At 39.3% G+C, this 19,523-nt stretch overlaps 1 protein-coding gene across 1 annotated transcript; it reads right to left on the reverse strand.

The window, feature by feature from the left end:
• Positions 1-1,695: 1,695 nt before the first annotated feature.
• lhx6b (LIM homeobox 6b) lies at positions 1,696-8,179 on the reverse strand (the record flags this gene model as incomplete). Its single annotated transcript, XM_079222943.1, has 8 exons — positions 1,696-1,778; positions 2,701-2,872; positions 3,812-3,907; positions 3,991-4,091; positions 4,837-5,057; positions 7,131-7,252; positions 7,635-7,763; positions 8,168-8,179. The coding sequence occupies 8 exons, from the start codon at positions 8,177-8,179 to the stop codon at positions 1,696-1,698; spliced, it is 936 nt and encodes a 311-aa protein (XP_079079069.1).
• Between the last annotated feature and the right edge of the window lie 11,344 nt (positions 8,180-19,523).

Consider the following 19,523-nt stretch of genomic DNA (forward strand, 5'->3'; position numbering starts at 1 on the left):
CCCCTGCATGTAGTTAGTGTTACACCCATTATAATCGAATATATGATATACATAATCATAGCAATTAAAGATGCCCATAATCTTGTACTTTTAAAATAAATACTAGTCTCTGCCAACTGCTGGCCGATGAGGTCCACAATACTTGTGTGCAGATGTATTCATTGCATATTTGGACAAAGCCAGACTAGTTGTTTCCCCGGTTACAGTTTTTCATAGACTAAGATAAACTGGCCGCGAGCCTTTCAATCTTATCTAATGCTGTGCAAGCAAGCACATAGGTGTATTTTTCAAGATGTTGAGCTATTGCAAAAAACAAAACAGATTTAAAGGATCCCTTTGAGTATGTTACGTGTTTATGTATAAAATAAATCTACACTGAAAAACACAGCATCAACAGATTTTTTCTTAAGCTTCCAAATATCAATATCTCATCCAGCATCAAAAATCCTGTATCAATGCAGGGCTGCTGCTTGTTCTCATTATTGTGAGGCTGGAAGTGCATGGGCGTGGCTTACCCTGAATTTACTTTAGTGGTAAAAAATCAAATAAAGGGGCACATTGATCCAGTTTGGAAAATCTAGATCTAATGATATCCTTTAACTCAAAGTATGCCATTCATTCCTCACATTGCAGCTCCTTAAGTGCTGTCAATCAATGTAACAACTGTAGATAATCTGTGTTAAAAGGCCTCATAAAAGCCAACAAGCTGCCAGATTAATGGCCACGCTTTCACAGTAGGATTGATCACATTTCATGTTAAGTACAGCATCTAAATTGACGATGAAGTGCAGGACATTGTGCTCAATAATAGGTTCCTTCAAGTGCTTGGCCTCTGACAGTCAACCTTTTGATTTTTGCACTTAGTGTGAAAATAGTGCCTTGATATGCGTTCACATTTCTGTCTCTTGAAAACGTGCATTTCTCACACACACACACACACACACACACACACACACACACACACACACACACACACACACACACACACACACACACACACACACACACACACACAAACACACGACAAAACTCTCTCTCTTGCTGCATGAGTAAATTATTTAACGGCTCTGATACATTTTATTAAACTGTAGCAGTATTTACAATGTACAATCACTGAATTATTTCATTTCAAGACACATTTAAAAGTGCTTTTTTTTTCAAAAGTGAAGTTTTGTTCTGAATAAATAGGAGTTTTCTGACAACAATACAACAACAAACAGTAAAGCTGCAAATGTGCTCATCACCAATACAAAAAACAAATGCTGAGGTTTTACTGTAATACTGCTACAACACTCCCTGTTTTCATATTGCAGCAATATCATTAAAATACCTTGAGTGGGAAAACAAAAGGAACAAAAGGAAAACAATCCTGACCTGATGCAATGTTTTGTGTCCAGAGGAAAAAATAAAACGTAAGTGGTTTTCTTATCTGCAATATAATAAAAAAAAATTAAAAAAAGAACTCCCATGTTGGCATGAAGGTGAGCCTTTTCTCCACAGTCTGCTGTCTTTTTAAAGACAGTCTCACCGCAAAGAAGAATCCAACTGATTGAAAACAGATCGCCGAGGTCCTGCATGCCACGAGGAATTCGGATCCCAAACAGAGCAGATTACTGACAGTACGTCCCAGAGGATTTTTTTTCTCCCCCCACAACATCAGAACGGTGACGACGCAGAAAAGGTAGACGCAGGAGGTCAGCGGCTGATGGGAAGCTGTGGTAAAGAGATGGACGGATGGGTCAAGTGGCCCGGGGCGGCGAGGACGGAGAAGGGATGAGCTGCACGAAGAAAAGAGAGATCGCATAAGTTGATGGAGCAACGTGAGCATGTTAGTGTCATTTAATTCAAGAAAATGCTGCTGACGACGGTGGAAAAAACTCCTAAATGTTGAGTGAAGCCACAGAGACTTCAGGATATATTCAGAATGTGTGTGTTTCTAAAACTACAATATAAAGTGCTTTAAACTTGGGCCTCTGACACTATATCAAAATGTCTTTTGTAAAACCTTTCAAGTCATTTTCATTTTATAACCCAAAATACTTTTTATGAACTAAAAAAATTGCACAGCCCATATACACAAGACCAAAATATGGCTTTAATACTTGTATTGCAATGCATTTTTGGTCCTTGATGTGTATTTTTCTAATCCATATTTATACCCCTATTCTAATTATTCTTCTTTATTGAAAATCACAGCCTATTTCACCCTGCATCTCACTGCTATGTGAGGATGAAAAGTACTTATGATGCAGAAAAATGTCCCTCTTATTGTTGTACTACATATCATATCATTGGATTATTATGCCTTAATGTGTAAGTAGCATTTTACTTTTACTATATTAGAGACAGTTGGACATGTGTGTAACAGTGCATCATACCTTCTAAACTGATGTTTTCATGTCAAGTCTTAATCTATAAAATAACTATTAACTACAACTGTAAGATAAATTCAGTACAATATTTTCATCTGAAATGTAGTAGAAGTCAAAAGCAGCATGAGATAAAAAAAAATACACCAGTAAAGTACAAGAACCTCACATTTATACTTAGTGCTGTACTTGAGTAAATGTGCTACGTTACTGATTAGCTGATCATAGTGTCGGGGAATAGATTATTAAACATAAAGCATATTCTGCTAATTAAAATATATATATAATTTTCATGTGTGAGTGGCACTGAACTAAAGGCCCCTAAACTCACCGTCCAGGTATCCGTGCAGGGCCAGCAGATGTGGTCGGTCCGGGCTGCTGAACGGTGAATAGTGGATATCGTCCGGCAGCGACGGAGGCATCCTGGACATCGGGGCGCTCTGAGAGAAGCCGCCCAGAGGCGGCTGCTTTTTGTGTCGAGCTCGGCAGTTCTGAAACCAAACCTGGTGAAGTAATTCAGACGGTGAACAAGTAGCAATCAGGGAGGGATATACTCAACAACAACAACACTGGAAATGAGGGTTTGAGTGTTGTTCCTCTCACCAAACCTCATGTGTTTGTCTGCCAGAGGAATCATTCCAGTGTGTAGTGGGAAGATGTTATCCTTCAAATTAATGGTGCTAGAGTGTAATCTACAATGAAACTGGTCTTCTTCTGAATATTTTCCTCAAAGCATTTCATTGGTCAGGGTTTCATCAGAGAGTTTATGTATTTAACGTGGTCTAAATCAGTAGTTTCCACACACAAGTTGATTCAATTGAGATAAAAATGGGAAGAAAATGTCTCAAAATGTGCTCTTTTCCTTTAAAACACAAGATACTTTACCTCGTCTGGTCTCCAAAAATCCTTAAAACCTGGCAATTTCAGGAGGAAAACCTGGTCACAGGTTGACAATTCCTCATTTTTAGGAGCTACAAGCAGGAACATTTCTGAACTCTGGTGGAAATTCTCTGGATTTATTATTAGTCTAAAAACTCATTTCAAAGATTGCGAACATCTGTTTATTAAGAAAATGCGTGAGAACCCCATGTGAGTATCGGATTCTGCATATTCTGAAGCTATTTTGCAGCATTGAGTATATAAGAAGTCGAGAGTATTTGGTGACCCCTCATCACAGATTTGCACGTCTCCAAACTGTGATTAACAGCTCAAGCAAAGCGTGTTCTCCCTTTTCTCATTGCTTCATTTGAACCATTTTCAGAAGCAAGAAGTGGTAAAACCATCCTGTATTTTACAAGAAAGGTCCAAAATAAACATGACATTATTTTCCCTCTGTCTCATCCCACTAAATATCTCACAAACCTTTAAAAGTAGTTCAACCCCCAGGTTTGAACTACTTCTAAAATTGCAGTTATTTTATCTTACGTTTGATTATTTCCTACCTGTATAACCCGTCTGCTCAGTCCCGTCATCTCTGCCAGTTTCTGTAGAGTCTGAGCGTCAGGGTTGTTGTCCTGAGCGAACTGAGACTGCATCACCTGCGAGGACACACAGTCATGAATCCACACACAGGTAATACTACACTGACTGCAAACAAACACACACACACACACACACACACCTGCAGTTGCTCAGCAGTGAACGATGTCCGCGCCCTCTTGGCTGGTTTTGGTTGGCAGTCCTGATCAGAGGGCAGCGCTCCCTCCAGAGTGAGGCCTGTCCCTTTAAGAGAGCACAATCTCAACAGTTCCTTCAACCCAGTATTACATTTCCGTCAGCATTTTGTGCAGTTACACAAAACAACATTTGTCTAAACAACCCATCTAACACAATTAAGATTGTTTCTTGCCAACAAACGCACAGTCAAAAGTATTTATATCACAGTTTTTCTTTCACTAAAAGCAGAGAGCAGAGTCTCGTCACTAGCAGTGTGAACAATAAGGTTATTATGAATTTTAGGATCCATATCGAACACAACTTTAGCTTTTTAGCTGTAACATGGTGAGCTGGGGGTGAATTATCACTTTCTTCCTCAAGCTTATTGTATTTGATCTGTGATTATGTTAGAACTCCACAAAACGTTCAGTTAACTTTATAGATGTAGCAGGTTCATCATTTTATCTCATGCTGGGCGAACATATCACAGCTATTTATCTTTAATTGTAGAAGGTAACAACAATCAAATAGTATTTTGTGTTTAAAATAAGAAATCTAGAGTTGTGTATTGGATAACAACAACTGAATAAACTTCCTTTAATAATAGAGGTACGTGACTACAACAAAGAGCTGTATTGAGCTCACACATGTTGTCATGTGGAAAAAAGCTACTTGGAAGGAAACTTCAAGGGAAATTTGGAAACTTTAGAGATCGAGAAAATTCACAAGGTTCCATTTGTTGACCCAGACATATGTTTGCTGGTAATCCAAACAGGATCGTTAGAGATACATGTTTGATGACGTCTGTTACCGTTTTCTGCAGCTCGGCGAAGGTTGTCCAGCATGACGTCGTAGTGGCTGCGGCAGAGCACCCGGCCCTCCACCAGGCCGAACTCCTCCCCGGTGGACAGCTGCCTCTTGCAGGAGAAACAGGCGAAACAGGCCAGGTGGTACACGCTGCCCCGAGCCCGCCGCACCCAGTCGCTGGCGTACACCTGCCGGCCACACTGGCCGCACTTAGTGCCGAACCTACTGTGAGGAAGGAGAAGGAGACGGGCAGGTGAAGGTCGGCTGTAGGTCACAGACCTCAGTTACAGATGTCCTGATCCTTCACCAAATATTTTAATATTGAGCATCTACCAACAAAAACCCTAATCCATTTTTTATTATTTTTCCTTTCATATTACAGCTACACTGCACACAGAGGGTACAGTTGCATTTCATAGATACATGGAAACTAATAAAGTAATTTGAGTCAGAACATCATAAATCAATTTATGCTTTATTTAATGGCTTCCTATTATATTTATAGTTTGATGTCATATTGTGTATAATATCTATGCAGAGGAGTGTTATTGTTGATCTGTTGTGGCAGGAAACTGTGGACAAGAGTCGGACCACCTCTCCAAATCCAAAGGGAACTAAATACTGAAGTTCAGCTGCAGCTTTTCAACCAACAGCATTCTCTGCGTCTCTCTCGTTCTGGGCGTCTTGCTTTTTTCTTTATGAAGGGTGTTTTCAGGGGGCTTTTTAAAGTCTGTGCCCAGGCGCTCATTGTCTTTGAATCCGTCCATAATGGAGCGTCTGTGGTTCCAGGTTTCTATGTGTCAGTTAATTTGTGATAGTGTGATTAAAGACCACTTTATCAAGTAAAATGCACCATGTGAGCACAATATTACTAACATGTTGCAACACATTCTCGTCAAATACCGAAGTTTGGTCAGTGGCCTGGCGACAAATAATGCAATTAATATTGTACATCAGTGGTGCAAATTTTACAAACCAATTTGCATTTAATCAAATTACCAAAACAAATTGACATGAAGGAGGTTTAGTGCATTAGTCCACTTTGCCTGGGTTTTAATCCACTTATGTGCATTCATTTGTTCTTTTACAGTCTAAGAATTAGTTTCACAAACTTGGTTGTGTGCGTGGTTTGCTGCAACATATCAAACAAGATCTTGGAGACCAAAAGCCAATCATGACCATTATGCAGAACATATTTTTCAATGAGAAGCCAAATCCTGTTGTACTTGAGTCCAAAACATTATATTGGGGAGCAAAGATTAATTTGCTGTAGAACACACAGAAAAATAAACGTATAATTATGTCCAATTATTTATCACCTGGATGAAGTCATATGTCACCTGTCACTGGAAATTAATTATTGTTTCCATTCAAGTGTAAAAGTCAAGTGTTTTTATAAATTAGCTCTTAAAAAACATTTAATTTTTTTTAGGATTTAGGATTGAGAGACAAAAGTAGTGAATTATGCTATTTTTATACACATTTGATTTGTCTGGATGGCTTTTTACTAACGTGAAACACAACAGGAGTGATGCTCTCTGAGTATTGTAACAAAAGCATTTGTCCGTTAGGGATCGCTGACATGAATTTGGGGATTCAATAAGAGATTTTCTTTGGTTTGAAGCAGTTAAACCTCGTAGGAACAAGAACATTTAGGTAAAAACGCTCCCGTGTTATTTTTAATTTGATTATTGTCTCGCCATAGAGTTTAGACCAGCAGGTATATTCGTCATCTTCTTTGTTTTTTAAATATTCGACAAATGTCATTGAAGACATCTGCACTCAAATTAATTTGCCTCGAAACAACGGGGATGAACCATTTACAGTATTACTGTGTGCACTGGCAATGTGCAGTTTCTTTATCAGGATAAACTACATCGGCATGAGGAAACAAAGCGACCGAGAAAGAAAAAATAATCGAAATAAAATTTAGTTTGGAAATAAACATTTATTTATTTGTACCATTTACATTTAATGGTAAACGTTTGAATAACGTCATGTGGTAATCGACACATTTGAATTAAACCCCATTAAAAATATGTTAATTAGTCATTTTTGAATAATCATTAGAAATCAATAGATTTGTTTTATTTAAAAAGATATGTTGTTCAATACATTGACTCCATAACCGAATTAAACTGTAGTTGATATGAAACGAAATCGTGTCACATATTTAAGATTCATGATCAAAATGAAATCACCGATGCTCAAAGAATAAAAGGTCCGATAGCAACTTTCACAATTTGCTCGCATTTTAGGAAAAAAAACAGCAAATCAGAACAAAACAGATTTCTATACCTGAAATAATCCAGTTTGCAGTAGATTTCTTTGTTTTTAACGTAGCAGCTGTTGTGTTGCCGCAGAGATGCTCGACAGACTGAACACTCCAAACATCCCAAGTGCCAGTTCAGGTTGTTGACCTGTGGAGATTACAATGAAACCGTCACACTTACGGACTAATGCGCGTCTGAGTGTGTGGCCGATAACTATGCATTGATGGCATATCTATTTATAATTAACTCAACTAACTTAATTGATGTGTTTATTTAGTGATCCCCCCCCCCCTAAAAGCAGAAGGAACAACAACAAAAGAAGCTTTGTAATACCAGAGCAAAAATCATCCCCACATTTGCCTTTTGCAGCCTTTTTTCGCATATTTTGTAGAGATTGCGGTGTAAAGAGAACAATATAGAATACAAATCAAGCTACCAACCAAATTAGGAGACGCAGTTTGATAAATCTATTGAAGCTTCGTGGATACATATTATTGTTTCTGAGATCACTGTTCCTCTTATTCCTCACCTTTAGCAGGTAGCGGTCATGGATCTCCATGCCGCAGCTGGCGCACTGGTTCTTGGCCGCCGGAGAGCAGAGGCAGGCGGCCTCCGGCGGGCTGGACTCGCCGGACTCCTTCTTCACCTCCGACTTAGACTGCGTCACAAAATACGGTTTTATACCAAAGACGAGAACAGTTTGATCGTCTCTTGCTGATTTGTATTCGGCCGAAGAGTCACTGCAACAGATAGTCCGTGAAATATTTCAAACCTGAAGATCCAGTCCATGGAAAAACGCTAATAAACCTATTTAACTATTTTATTTTATTCCATTATAGACTACCGGCTTTACTTTTATCCAGTGATTTTTATTTATATTTATAGTCTACATTTATCTTGGACTTGCTTGTCCATACATCCACGCATGTGCTATGATAAGACACGATTGTATGCCTCTCTTACATTTTACAACCCAAGGAGTTATCTCAGTTTAAACATGTTGCATTCTTTACTCTAACCCGCAAATTAGAAGCAGATAAATTGAGGTTTCGGTGTCTGTACTCTCAACGACATCCCTGTTCATGCACACGGATACAGCCTTAAGTTACAGTCGAGCCTGATTTAAACCTGAACCTCTGCCAAGCCCAGAGTCCTGCGGCGGTTACCCCGTATGTAAAAAAAAGTTCAGGAAGAAGACGGAATCAAAGAAGCTTACACCGATTGAAAGACAAAGAAATCAAAAGGTTGCAAAGCAAACTCGTCCAGATGTTTGTGACTCACCATTTTCGGGTCTTGAACGCTGCCTATTTGGAGAGAAGACGGAGCTTGCTCTGCGCATTACGCATCTCTGCCCCAACCCACACTATATCCGGTCCAAAACAAGGAATAACAGTTTCTCCTGCATTTAAACCCTGGCAACAAAAGAAAATTTGATGCAATTAGGAGAAGGAAAAAAAAAACTATATATACGATCGATCATTCCTCTTGTGCGCAATAGGAGGCTGTATTCCCATGCAATCAAGTGAAAAGAAAGGATGGCACTAAATCTGCAATTAGCGGTGGATTGAAATGCTTCGCTTGATAAGTGGTAACCCGAGTGTCAATTTCATCTGGCAATCAAGAAAAGGCAACCAAGCCACCAAGCTAAGAGAGAAGGAAAAAAGCGGCGCATCCTAATTTCAATAGCTGTATAATCGAAAATCGAAAAATCTCCAAAGTGAAGTGGCTCAATTGGAGATCGGTCTATTCATAACAGACAATGTGCAGAAACTGCAGCTGATCTCGAGGCATAAAGGAGCTTGATTGTCTAGTAGTCATGATGGACCCATTTAAGTACTTCAGGCTCCCCTGGGTGATTACAGCTGCATTCATAAACTGCCAAAAAATCTGCGTTTAGGTGGCAATCCGGAGTCCGTGTTGTCCTTCATCTTGTCAAAATTAACAGGAATGCAAGATTATGTTAATTACCAGCTCGGGTATAAATATTGGAGGCAGTGAAATAAGAAGAGACGGCCTGTATGGTAATAGAAAAACATATACTTCATACATGGAAAACCTCCCCAAAACAGCGAAAACATCGTCCAATAAAAGTTTCCCCAGAACATCACAGACAAAATATCCGAATAATTCCGTGAGACATCGTTCTTTTTTTTTTAAAACAAACTCTCTTCTCTTTCTCTGTATTCAACACGCAAAAAAAAATGTAATCCAACTTCATTAACTTTGTGGCACCAGTGTGCGCCTCAGACTCCGCTGTGGTTCGCTCTCTCCGCCTCGACTCGGAGTTTACTCCCAGTTCAGTCAGACGGGATGTGATGCTGCCCATTGGACCAGCGGGCCCGCGGGTCTGTACCTCCTCTCTGTGGGCCTGCATTCACGAAGAAGAAGAAAAAAAGATAATGGTGAAAATCTCTCTGGAAACACCCACCAATTATCTTAAATTTCTTGCTTTTTTTCCGGAAAATGATGCTTGCAGAATGGAGGCCAGAGTTAATTTATTAAAATCACTTCACTGTATCACTGCTGATTGCACAAGTGATGGAGAAGAAGTGTTCGAGATGATAATGATGCGAGCTAGTGATAATTATTCAGCATATATATATATATATATATATATATATATATATATATATATATATATATATATATATAGATATATATATATATATATATATATATATATATAACTTTAAATAATATATTATTTTTTAGTGTTTTGCAGTCTTATCCACTTTCTGATCAGTTTAGATGATTTTTAATTCAGGTCAAGCAGGGAACCTTAAGATTTTTTTTTTTAAGTCTGACTTTAAACCACAATTACATGCACATTAAAAGGGTTCTTGGCGGCTTTAATAGTTCCGCCTTCAGTGCCTTAAGCGACTTCAGTGCAACAAGCGAAGGACAAAATCAACAGACCTTGTGAAGTTCTGAATGAAATGACTGTTCAGTCTGAGTTAGAGAAATGAAGTGTTTTAAGCATGAACTCCCCTCGTTGTCTGTCACACTGCTGCTCAGCTATGACACTATAAGGAAATGTTGTACTAGCAAATCTTAATCATAAAAAGTTAAAATTGATGGCTGCATGTTTGATGCAATAAGTTATGCAATAACACCCCTTTAATAACTTGTTCATACTGCACATGGACAAGTTATGTTTGTCTATTGTGTGATTAATAGATTGAAGATGAAGTCCCTTTCATGTTTTATTGGTCATCATATGATGTTTTAAGGGGTACGTTTTGAGACCAAAACATTCTTTATGTTGGGCTCTTCTGAGCCACGTGACGGAAGACAGTTGTTTTTGTCTATCTAGTATTAAGTTATGTTCTTATCTGACAAATGTTTTGCCACTGAAATTGTGTGGTTTTAATGTGCGGCATGCCACATTAAAACTATTCGGTTAATAAATTAAAATAAAGTAGAAGTTGAGAGTTTATTTTGTGTGTTAAAGTGCAGAGAATAAGGTCACCTGTCTTCTTGATAAGTTTACATTTTAGAGATTTCACAGGGGCGACTGGTAGACTCTTTTCCTTTTGTGTTGAAGCTTTTACACTGAAACCATCAGCTTTACATTCATTTCACGATAATCGATAAACTCCCCACCTAGAATAAATAGACTTAAAGTAGGTTTCCATGAAATCAATGACACTAATTCTTATTGATCACTTAAAAAGCATCTCTCACAGCAGAAGTGCATTGGCTCTCAGACACTTTGTACAGTCAGTGTAACACATGTCAGCAGCTCTGTGCATCAACTGTAATCAGCAGGTGGCGCAAGGTCAACTGGAAGTGAGCTCGTCCAGATGATGGAGGACTTAAAGGAGGAAAGAGTGCTATTTCCCCTCTATTATGGTCGCTCTAGTGATGATCTGCAGGTTTTTGATCGGTTTAATTGTTTTTTTTTTGAGACAGGGATTATGATTCAGGGTAAATAAATATTAGGAAAGAACCGGTTTTGGATCATGCACCCTAAAAATGACACGGAGCAAATACAGCTTCACCTTTCTGAAGCATTTTACCTCAAATTAATTGTTGAGAAAGACCCTAAAGCTATACATTTAAATTAGCATTCACTTCTTTAGAAAATAATGTATGGTAAAGTAAAGAACATTGTTGCAAATTACAATAAGATCCAGGGAGGAATAATAATAGTTCTTAATAAAATCTAAAAATCTGCCAGATATATGAAGAACATTTTAATCCAATAACAATCTAAAGACAGGAAGACATATTTCATGCTTTTGGATTAAGTAAAAGTAGAAATACCACAGTGAAAAAATATTCTGTACTTACAAATCCTGCATTCATAATCTTAATCAAGTAAAAGTACATCAGTATCAGAGTTCCAAAAGTGAAAGTACTCCTTATGCAGGATGACCCACTTCAGAATGCTGGATTATAATTAGTTGTTCTGTTCTTCACTTTAATGTTGCAGTTGGCAAAGGTGAGGTTAATTTTAACTACACTACTGAGTAGTTTAATTTATTATTATTATTATCATAATGCATTAGCTGATTTATAATTTGTATTAATAATATGGATCTGCAAATAAATTAAAGCTATCAAATAAATGTAATAAAACTATCACACTATTTAACTCCAAGACATGGATATAGTGAAAGTCAGCCCCATATCTTAATTAATATAAGAAATAAAACATTGATGAGATTTGAATAGCACTTTTGGACGTTATCTAGGAAAAAATGCATCGTGCAAGAGGCTTTTGAACTGTTTCCTGTTCCTCATCCTTACAGAATTTCCTCTCTGACAATCTGGGAACATGAAATGCATAATAACCTCCTGACGATGGTAAGAGGATGGGTAACCTGTTGCATCCCGTAGAGCTCAATGGATGTGTGTGTGTGTGTGTGTGTGTGTGTGTGTGTGTGTGTGTGTGTGTGTGTGTGTGTGTGTGTGTGTGTGTGTGTGTGTGTGTGTGCGTGTGACTGCTTTGTCCTGCAGCACTTGACCTTCTTTTACACACAGCTGTCTGCGATCCCCCCAAACAATAAGCGGCCAGCACACTGCCACAATAAAAACAAACTCTACCGCATGCTAAAGCTATTAGACTCCTCCAATGGGCCCCAGTGGACAGTTTGATGGCTGGTATGTCAACAATGTCTGACGTGTGTCGTCCGCTTGCTGTGGAGGTGTTCAAGTGAAGTTCAAATGAGGGCAACATCTTACTGTGCTGAACGTTGGGAAACAAGCAGCATTAAGGTGTGGCCCTTTTGCCACAGCTGAATAGCAACGCTTTTATAACATACTGGCCTTCACTTAGAGGTAAAGCCTAAACATCTTAACAGTCTTGGTGGTTAAACAGTGGAATAAAAGCTGGAATTTTCAGTGGATTCATTTGTAATATCCTGTGAAGTTGAGCAGCCGAAAGACATCAAACAGCTACTGAGTCTAATATTTCAAGGTTATTGATTTTTTTACTTTGCATGAAGCAACCATTTTCTCCTCCTCTCACTGGGGGTTGACTCCTTTTTCTGAAGCACCGAGATTGAAGTCTTAACAATTCAAGGAATTAACCATTGAAAAAAAACATGTAACCTCACTCGAAAAAAAACTCAAAATGCAGAAGGACTATTTCAAATATCTTCTCAACTGGGTTTGTCCATAAACCATCACTACTACGCTGCAGCATTTGGTATGAAGGGTAACAGCAGCCGCTTATGTGGCAAATGGTAATTTGACCCTTTTCTCTTGAAATCAAACAATAATTAACGTGTCATTTTTAAATATCAGACTCAGTTTTCTCATTATCAAAAGCATGCATATAAGGTGAGTTTTATGAGAACAGTGTAAAGGATTTAGTGGCCTCTAGTGGTGAGGTTGCTCGGGTAACAGGTAAGTGTTAGGTTTGTCCCCTCTGGGCTACAGTAGAAACATGGCAGTGCAACACGGTGGACCCAAAGAGGACGTGCTCCCTATGTAGTATAAACGGCCTATTATAAGGTAGCAAACCCACAAAAAAAACCTGACAATAAGAATAGTTGTGTTTTTGTTACCTTTTAATGAGATGTTTATACGGAGCGAGTCCTCTACTCGGAGCCAGCCGCATTGTTTCTACAGTAGCCCAGACTGGACAAACCAGACACTGGTAGATAGGGCCATTTGCCTTTTTGCGTCGTTGTCCTACACACAAGAGAGATGTTGCAGTTTGTTGCAATCTGTAACATTACTGCAAGATGCCGCCAAATACTATAAACACTGAACTTTAAAAAATACATTTTCCCCCCCGTCAAAACTTAAATGTGCTTGTTGCTTATTGAGATATGTACGTTTTGATGACCTTTAGTGACCTTGCTATCGTAATATAATTTTTTCTCAAGATCAATTATATTGGTCAGCCTATTTTATGCTCATGGCATGTGTTTCATACATTAAAAAAAAAATTACGTTTGATCCATTGCAGTGGATCAAACGTAATCTGTGTTTCGTCATTGTTTATTCCACAGCGACATACAAAATGAAAGGTGACAATGAATTTGAGAAAGTTAAATAACAAAAGAATGACTCAAACAATAACAACGTTGTGAACATTGAATGAGTTTTAAAAGGATCCACATACATGCACAATTTATGTAAGTACTCTCAAAGTACATCTCAAAGCACACATATACATATTCATATACATATTCACTATCATGCACACAGTATTCTCTTCCTCAGGTTGAATGCATGCAGTTCATGATTTCCTCCATCTCTCAGCTTCTGTAATTATTTTGGGCGAGGTGAGGACAAAATGCAATGTGCGTGATTCATGCCTCTTTCTTTCAACGGTTGCATGTTACGGCGAACCGGCACAGAGTCACGCAACATGAATGATGGATGCTCTGCTTGGCATGCCGGCTGAAAGAAAATGTTTGGAGAAGGGCGGAGCGAGCCCTAAACGCAACACCAAAGTCTTATCTTGTTTCTGCCACTGAAGTCCATGTGAATATTGTTAGATGTTTGAGATAAGTGTTTGGATCAAGACCAGGCTGTGTGAGAACAGAGCTTGAAAATATTCATTGCTACAACTGTATGTTTGGCCTAGCTCCTATGTAAGCCTGTATTCCCAACTGATTTGCTATATCAGTGGTACCCCAAAGTGGTGGATACTAGTAAAAGTAAGAATCAGTTGAAATATCAGCTGAATGGATGGCTAAACAGTATATCAGTAAACATAAAGCTAAAAGTAATAGATAAACAATCAAAATCATTGTAATAGTTACTAAATACCCGTTGATACACTCTGAATGAGTTAAAATGTATTATAAGTAGTGATGGATACATGTTGAAACTAAAGTGGTCGTATAGCCTGCAAACATGTCCGAGGCCACAAACGCAGACAGTTCAATTGTATGAAAACAATGTTGTGACAATAACCACTTTTGTTTATCAGTGTTAAAAAAACATCCAGTTTAAAATCCATGTATTTGTAAGACGATGGGAGGATACAGATGATGGTGTATATGAACTCATCTCACAGGGCTTTTCGGGTTTGTCAGACAAACACGGTTGTGAATCGCTGCTGAAAGGGGCTTAGATGTGTCTACCAACAGTTTTTTAAAATACTTCTTCATGATGTGTGCATGAAAATGTAAGATTTTTCAGAATGAGTAACCGCTGAGGACGTGAAGAACTACATGAATAATAGAAGAAAACTGAGACCGGCAGTGAATGTTTGCCTATGGGAGCTTGTTGCAGAGTCAGTTTGACGTTTGTAGCGTCCAACATTCAACAGGCTGCATCTACTCTTGAGATCAAACCCATCTAGATTACAGTCCTGCAGCCAAGCTTTCAACAAACAAAGGAAATGACACATTACACCATCCCTTTCTCTGAAAAGTTGTATTGGAGAGAAAAAGGAAAAACCCTCTCCAGTTATTTAACAAATACAAGTTTATTTGGAGTACAGACAAGGAAAAATGAAGGGCTTTTTTTCAGGCCTTGCACTCCATATGACAGCAATTTGGGGGTATTGTGTATTTTGGCCCAAGCGTGTGGTCTATGATAGATGACAGGAGAGAAAATCACGAGCCGCTGGCTTGAGCACAGACACGCAAATTGCTTTCAGCTGATTGCCGTATTCTGCTTGATATTTATCAAGTGGATTACAGCATGCCTCTATATTTACAGCCAGGAAGCAGCTGATCAATTCCACTAACAGAGGGAAGAAAGACGCTGATGTTTTTCCTCTGCTGGGTGAAAGAACAAAACCCTCAAGTGGCCAGTGAGCACTGTGAAATGAAGTGTATCCTCTATTGCGCATTGCTCCACCACACATAAAGAGACAACATCCAGAAATGCAGATGTTTCACGATGTGATGAAACTGAATTTGCAAATGTAGCCCCGGTGTAGACATAGGAGGTTAAAACACATTAGTTGCTAATCCCTAGAAACAAATGTTGTATCCATTTAGAATCATAGTCAATGGGACGAGATGTTTGCATCAGAAGCATTCTGGTTTCTTTTTGTGGTCTCAGGCTTTGGTTGAATGCAGGTAAACAGTCTGTTCACCAACTTCAGTCTTGCACCTCAAGTTTCTAATCGGACTGTAAACAGTGAGCAGCCCACGAAAAAGGAAGTGTTGGCCCGGATATCTGCTGGCTTCACCAGAACCTCAGAAATACAGCCCTTTGCCTTTAGAGGCATAAATCAATTTGGCTTTAAACTGGAATTAATTTACTTTAATAAAGAAAGAAAGAATGGTTAACTGGGAGATTCAGAAGATGCCATCATCAACCAATTATTTCAAATAGTTCAGTTCTAAACAACATTGAAATAAAAACTAACAAACACACATTGTGCCTTTAGTTTCAGCTAATTTGTTTGATTGTTTCCTGTTGGTATCAGTCAGTGCCCCCTGTGGTGATTGGTCAGAGTTCAGGAAGTTGGCGAGAGAAAGAAAAAACACGAAAAATGCGAAACGGGTAAGCAGTGGAAATTAAAAATATAGCTAACCCTACATATTTAAAATAGTAGCAGAAAAAGTGGTGAAATGGAAATTATTACAAATATTTTGCCAAAGAAACCTGATAGGATTGAAGTTGTTTGTGTTAATTTGGAACCCTTTTCTGTTTTGCATATTGGTTTGAGGCAATTAAGTGAGTGATTTGCTAAATTTAATCGAGGAAATCTGTAATATTTCAAAGATCATTATTTGGTATTTGAAAGAAGGTTGGTACGTGCAATTTGTGTTTTTGAACTGAAAATGGTAAAACGTAATAGTCAGTAACTGTTATTCGTCACATTCAAAATACTTGTCTGGGGTCAGTGATTAAGAGTAGAGCAAAGTCAACTTGAATGGATAAACTGCTTAGTTTGACAGTTTTTTTTAATCTATGTCAAGTTTCCATATTACAACTTTAAAAGTCGTCAGATTGGCGTGCTGTCAACATTACGCAACTTGCTGTCTTGTAATTGTGAGTCTTTTAAGTTGTTCACACTACATGATTGAGCGGCAAGACATGGGATCACACACATCAAGATCTTTCACAGGAGAGATCCCCTTCGGTCTCCAAACTTAATTTCGTCACACAAACACTCGCTGGTTGAGTGACATCGGCGTAGCGATGCTTATTGATGTTTCAGTTGGCTCACGTTTTTACATAACTGCCTGCTTCCACACGTCATTACTATTTCCCACGATGCAGATCAGTCACATTTTATGCAAACGTACAGCAACCTGGGTGCAACAACAACAATTTAGGCACATTTTGCAAATGCAACACATACAGTAACATCCTTATTGTTACAAGCAACCCCTCCTCCAGATTTTCCCTTAACCAACTGTATGTCTTGCGCTCTCATTGGGTGTCGCTCCCGAACAAACTCCCCAACAGGTCCAGATATTTAGCCTGCAAGATATCTGGATTGTCTGTGATGCATCATCCGCAAACGAAAAGCCAACGTGGATTTGCTTTTGATTTGGGGCTTTTGTTGTCGAGTGGGAAGTCGGGGCTAAAGTTATTCAAGTTGTCAACTAGGCATGAGAAAGCTGAGCCCAATCAACCCATCATTCCAGTCTAAAGTCAGCGACGTCGGCACAAGAGTGACACATACGTATATAGTCTGTGAACCTACAGTAACACATTTTGTGGCCGCTTGAGGTGCACTTAAATTGTGAACACAAAATTTGCATATCATCACCTTTTAACTTGATTTAGCTAATTGGCAAACACTATTTACACATGAATCCATCCCAGAGAGAGCAACATTAGCATGAGCTTGGAGTTGTGTTCCTGGTCACCTGATGTATGTTAGTCCAACACTGATTGTCATTTAGTTCAGATTTTGGTCTCTACCAACTTCTGAGGGGAATATCTGCCTCTTTATCAGATAAATGCTTCACTATGTTCAACAGCTAGTCTATGTTTCTGTTTCTCTCAGCTCTTTTTCTTTTCAATTCAGTTTCTACGGACCATCTTTGTCTCAAGCTCGTGTTTTTAATTTTGAAAGCTTGAAAGGGGAAATCCACCGATTTTACACAATAATTGACTTGTCATGAGGCTCAGTCTGTGAAAACTGTTGTATCTTCTATCTGGAGGAGCTTTCTAAATTCTGAGAAAATAACCATAGCGATATAATCAGGGTTAACTCAGTTTTGGCTTCAAATGTATGACAGAAAGCTTGTGCTAGGGGTGAGGAGTGTAGAGCTAAAAGTCAGGATACCTCCCTGCTTCTGCTGCCTTGATATTGATCTTTCTTTTGTCAATCTGTTTCCCACTGAATCGTTGAAGTACCCCTTGCCAGAAAAAAAGGTTGGACTATCCATTAGCAAAATGCTGAACCTCCTCAGCGTCAGGGTCTCTGATCTGTTGCTCCGCCTTACCTCGAACCTCCTTTCATATAGCATAAGTGAATTTGACCCCTCAACCTCCCAGAAGAGAATTTCTGTGAGCAGCACATTATTTGTTTGTTTAATATGACAAGGACATGGATCTGTGCGAGATAATTTGAGAGAGAAGTTTGTTTTTCTCAGTGGCAATAAATTGTGACCTTAAGAAGAGGTGACAGAAGACATAGAAAGTTAGTATGTAAGGACAATATAGTCAAATCCGGTTCTTTTAGGCACAATAATTCCACAGCCTAAATATGATAATACACACAAAGTGAACATGTTGTGATAGCTCTGTGTGATTTTAATTTAGCCTGCTCTTGCCTCTGATCATGATCATGTCAAAGATCAGCTACTTACCCAATCAGGTAACCAGCTCCAGAATGAAAATTACCTCCTTCCGACCACTTGCGCTCACCTCCAGTGACCCGGAGCAATCAGAGGTGAACGGGAATCCTAATCACGGAAAACCCTTTAGGTCAGTGCATGCACACCCCACACGCGGCACCGGCCGACCTCCTCCAACGCCACCTCCCCCACCTGACAGGCCAACTTCGAGTTCAAGTGTTTAAACTGTCACATCAAATAGGTTCAAACGTGAAGATTACTTGTGCAGGACGCATTGGATGTTTACTTTGATGCCGACTGCAATATCCTGCAGCTCTGTTGATCCTTGCAGCTCCGGGTGTAGAGTGGCGGAGTTGAGCTGTGTCAAGTAGCGGTGGCTGGTGCCGGGCACGCTCGCACTCCGATCGGCCGGGGGATGTATGGAAGGTGGGACAGGAAACAGAGGAGTGTTTTAGTAGAGGGCGCTGGAAAGGATCTATTGCTCGGAGCACAAACAGGACTCACTCACTATTTATTTTTCCCTGGTCAGTCAGCAGGAGCACGGGTTATAAAGCAGAGAGTGCACATGGTTGCATAATGAATGTATCCATTTTAAGACTCATGCTACCTTCTGGTCAAGTGACACGTGGGTGGATACTCGGCTACGAGCCTTTGCCTTTGAGGGCCGCACCATACGCGCCTGAAACCGTGAACACTTCAGATGTGGTGAGTCTGCAGAGTGACTAAATACAGTGAGGGGGACTTTGTGTTTTTCTTTGGTGAACCGTGCCAGCTCTCAGACCGCTGATGAATGAGTCCAAGTCTCGCTCCGCCCACAGATCTCAGATCATTTAAAAAAAGGGCCCAGGACTTTGCACACAGTACAATGGCAGGACCCAGTGACTGATAATTTACAGCAGGGGTTGGCATGCCTTTTTGATATAAAGTGTCATTTTTAGGAAGCTGATGTTTTCCTACCTCGATGATATAAGTTTATGATGCCGTTCAACAAAAAAATCAACGAAATGTTCAAGCTCCATGCAGCTAAGGGATGATAATTCTCAGTGGGTTTGTCACCTTTTGCATTGTTTATGAACGATAGTGACCAGTGCAGCCCTATTTGATTAAACGTTTCTTTCCTCCACTGATAAATGGACCACCAGCTGACTCCAGAGGAGGTCTGTTCTCCTTCACAATCAGCTGCTTCTTCAAACAGCTTTCACGAATGATACCTGGTCGGCTGTTTAAGGACCTACCGC

Source organism: Taurulus bubalis (genome assembly GCF_910589615.1).
Source record: "Taurulus bubalis genome assembly, chromosome: 8".
Taxonomy (NCBI): Eukaryota; Metazoa; Chordata; class Actinopteri; order Perciformes; family Cottidae; genus Taurulus; species Taurulus bubalis.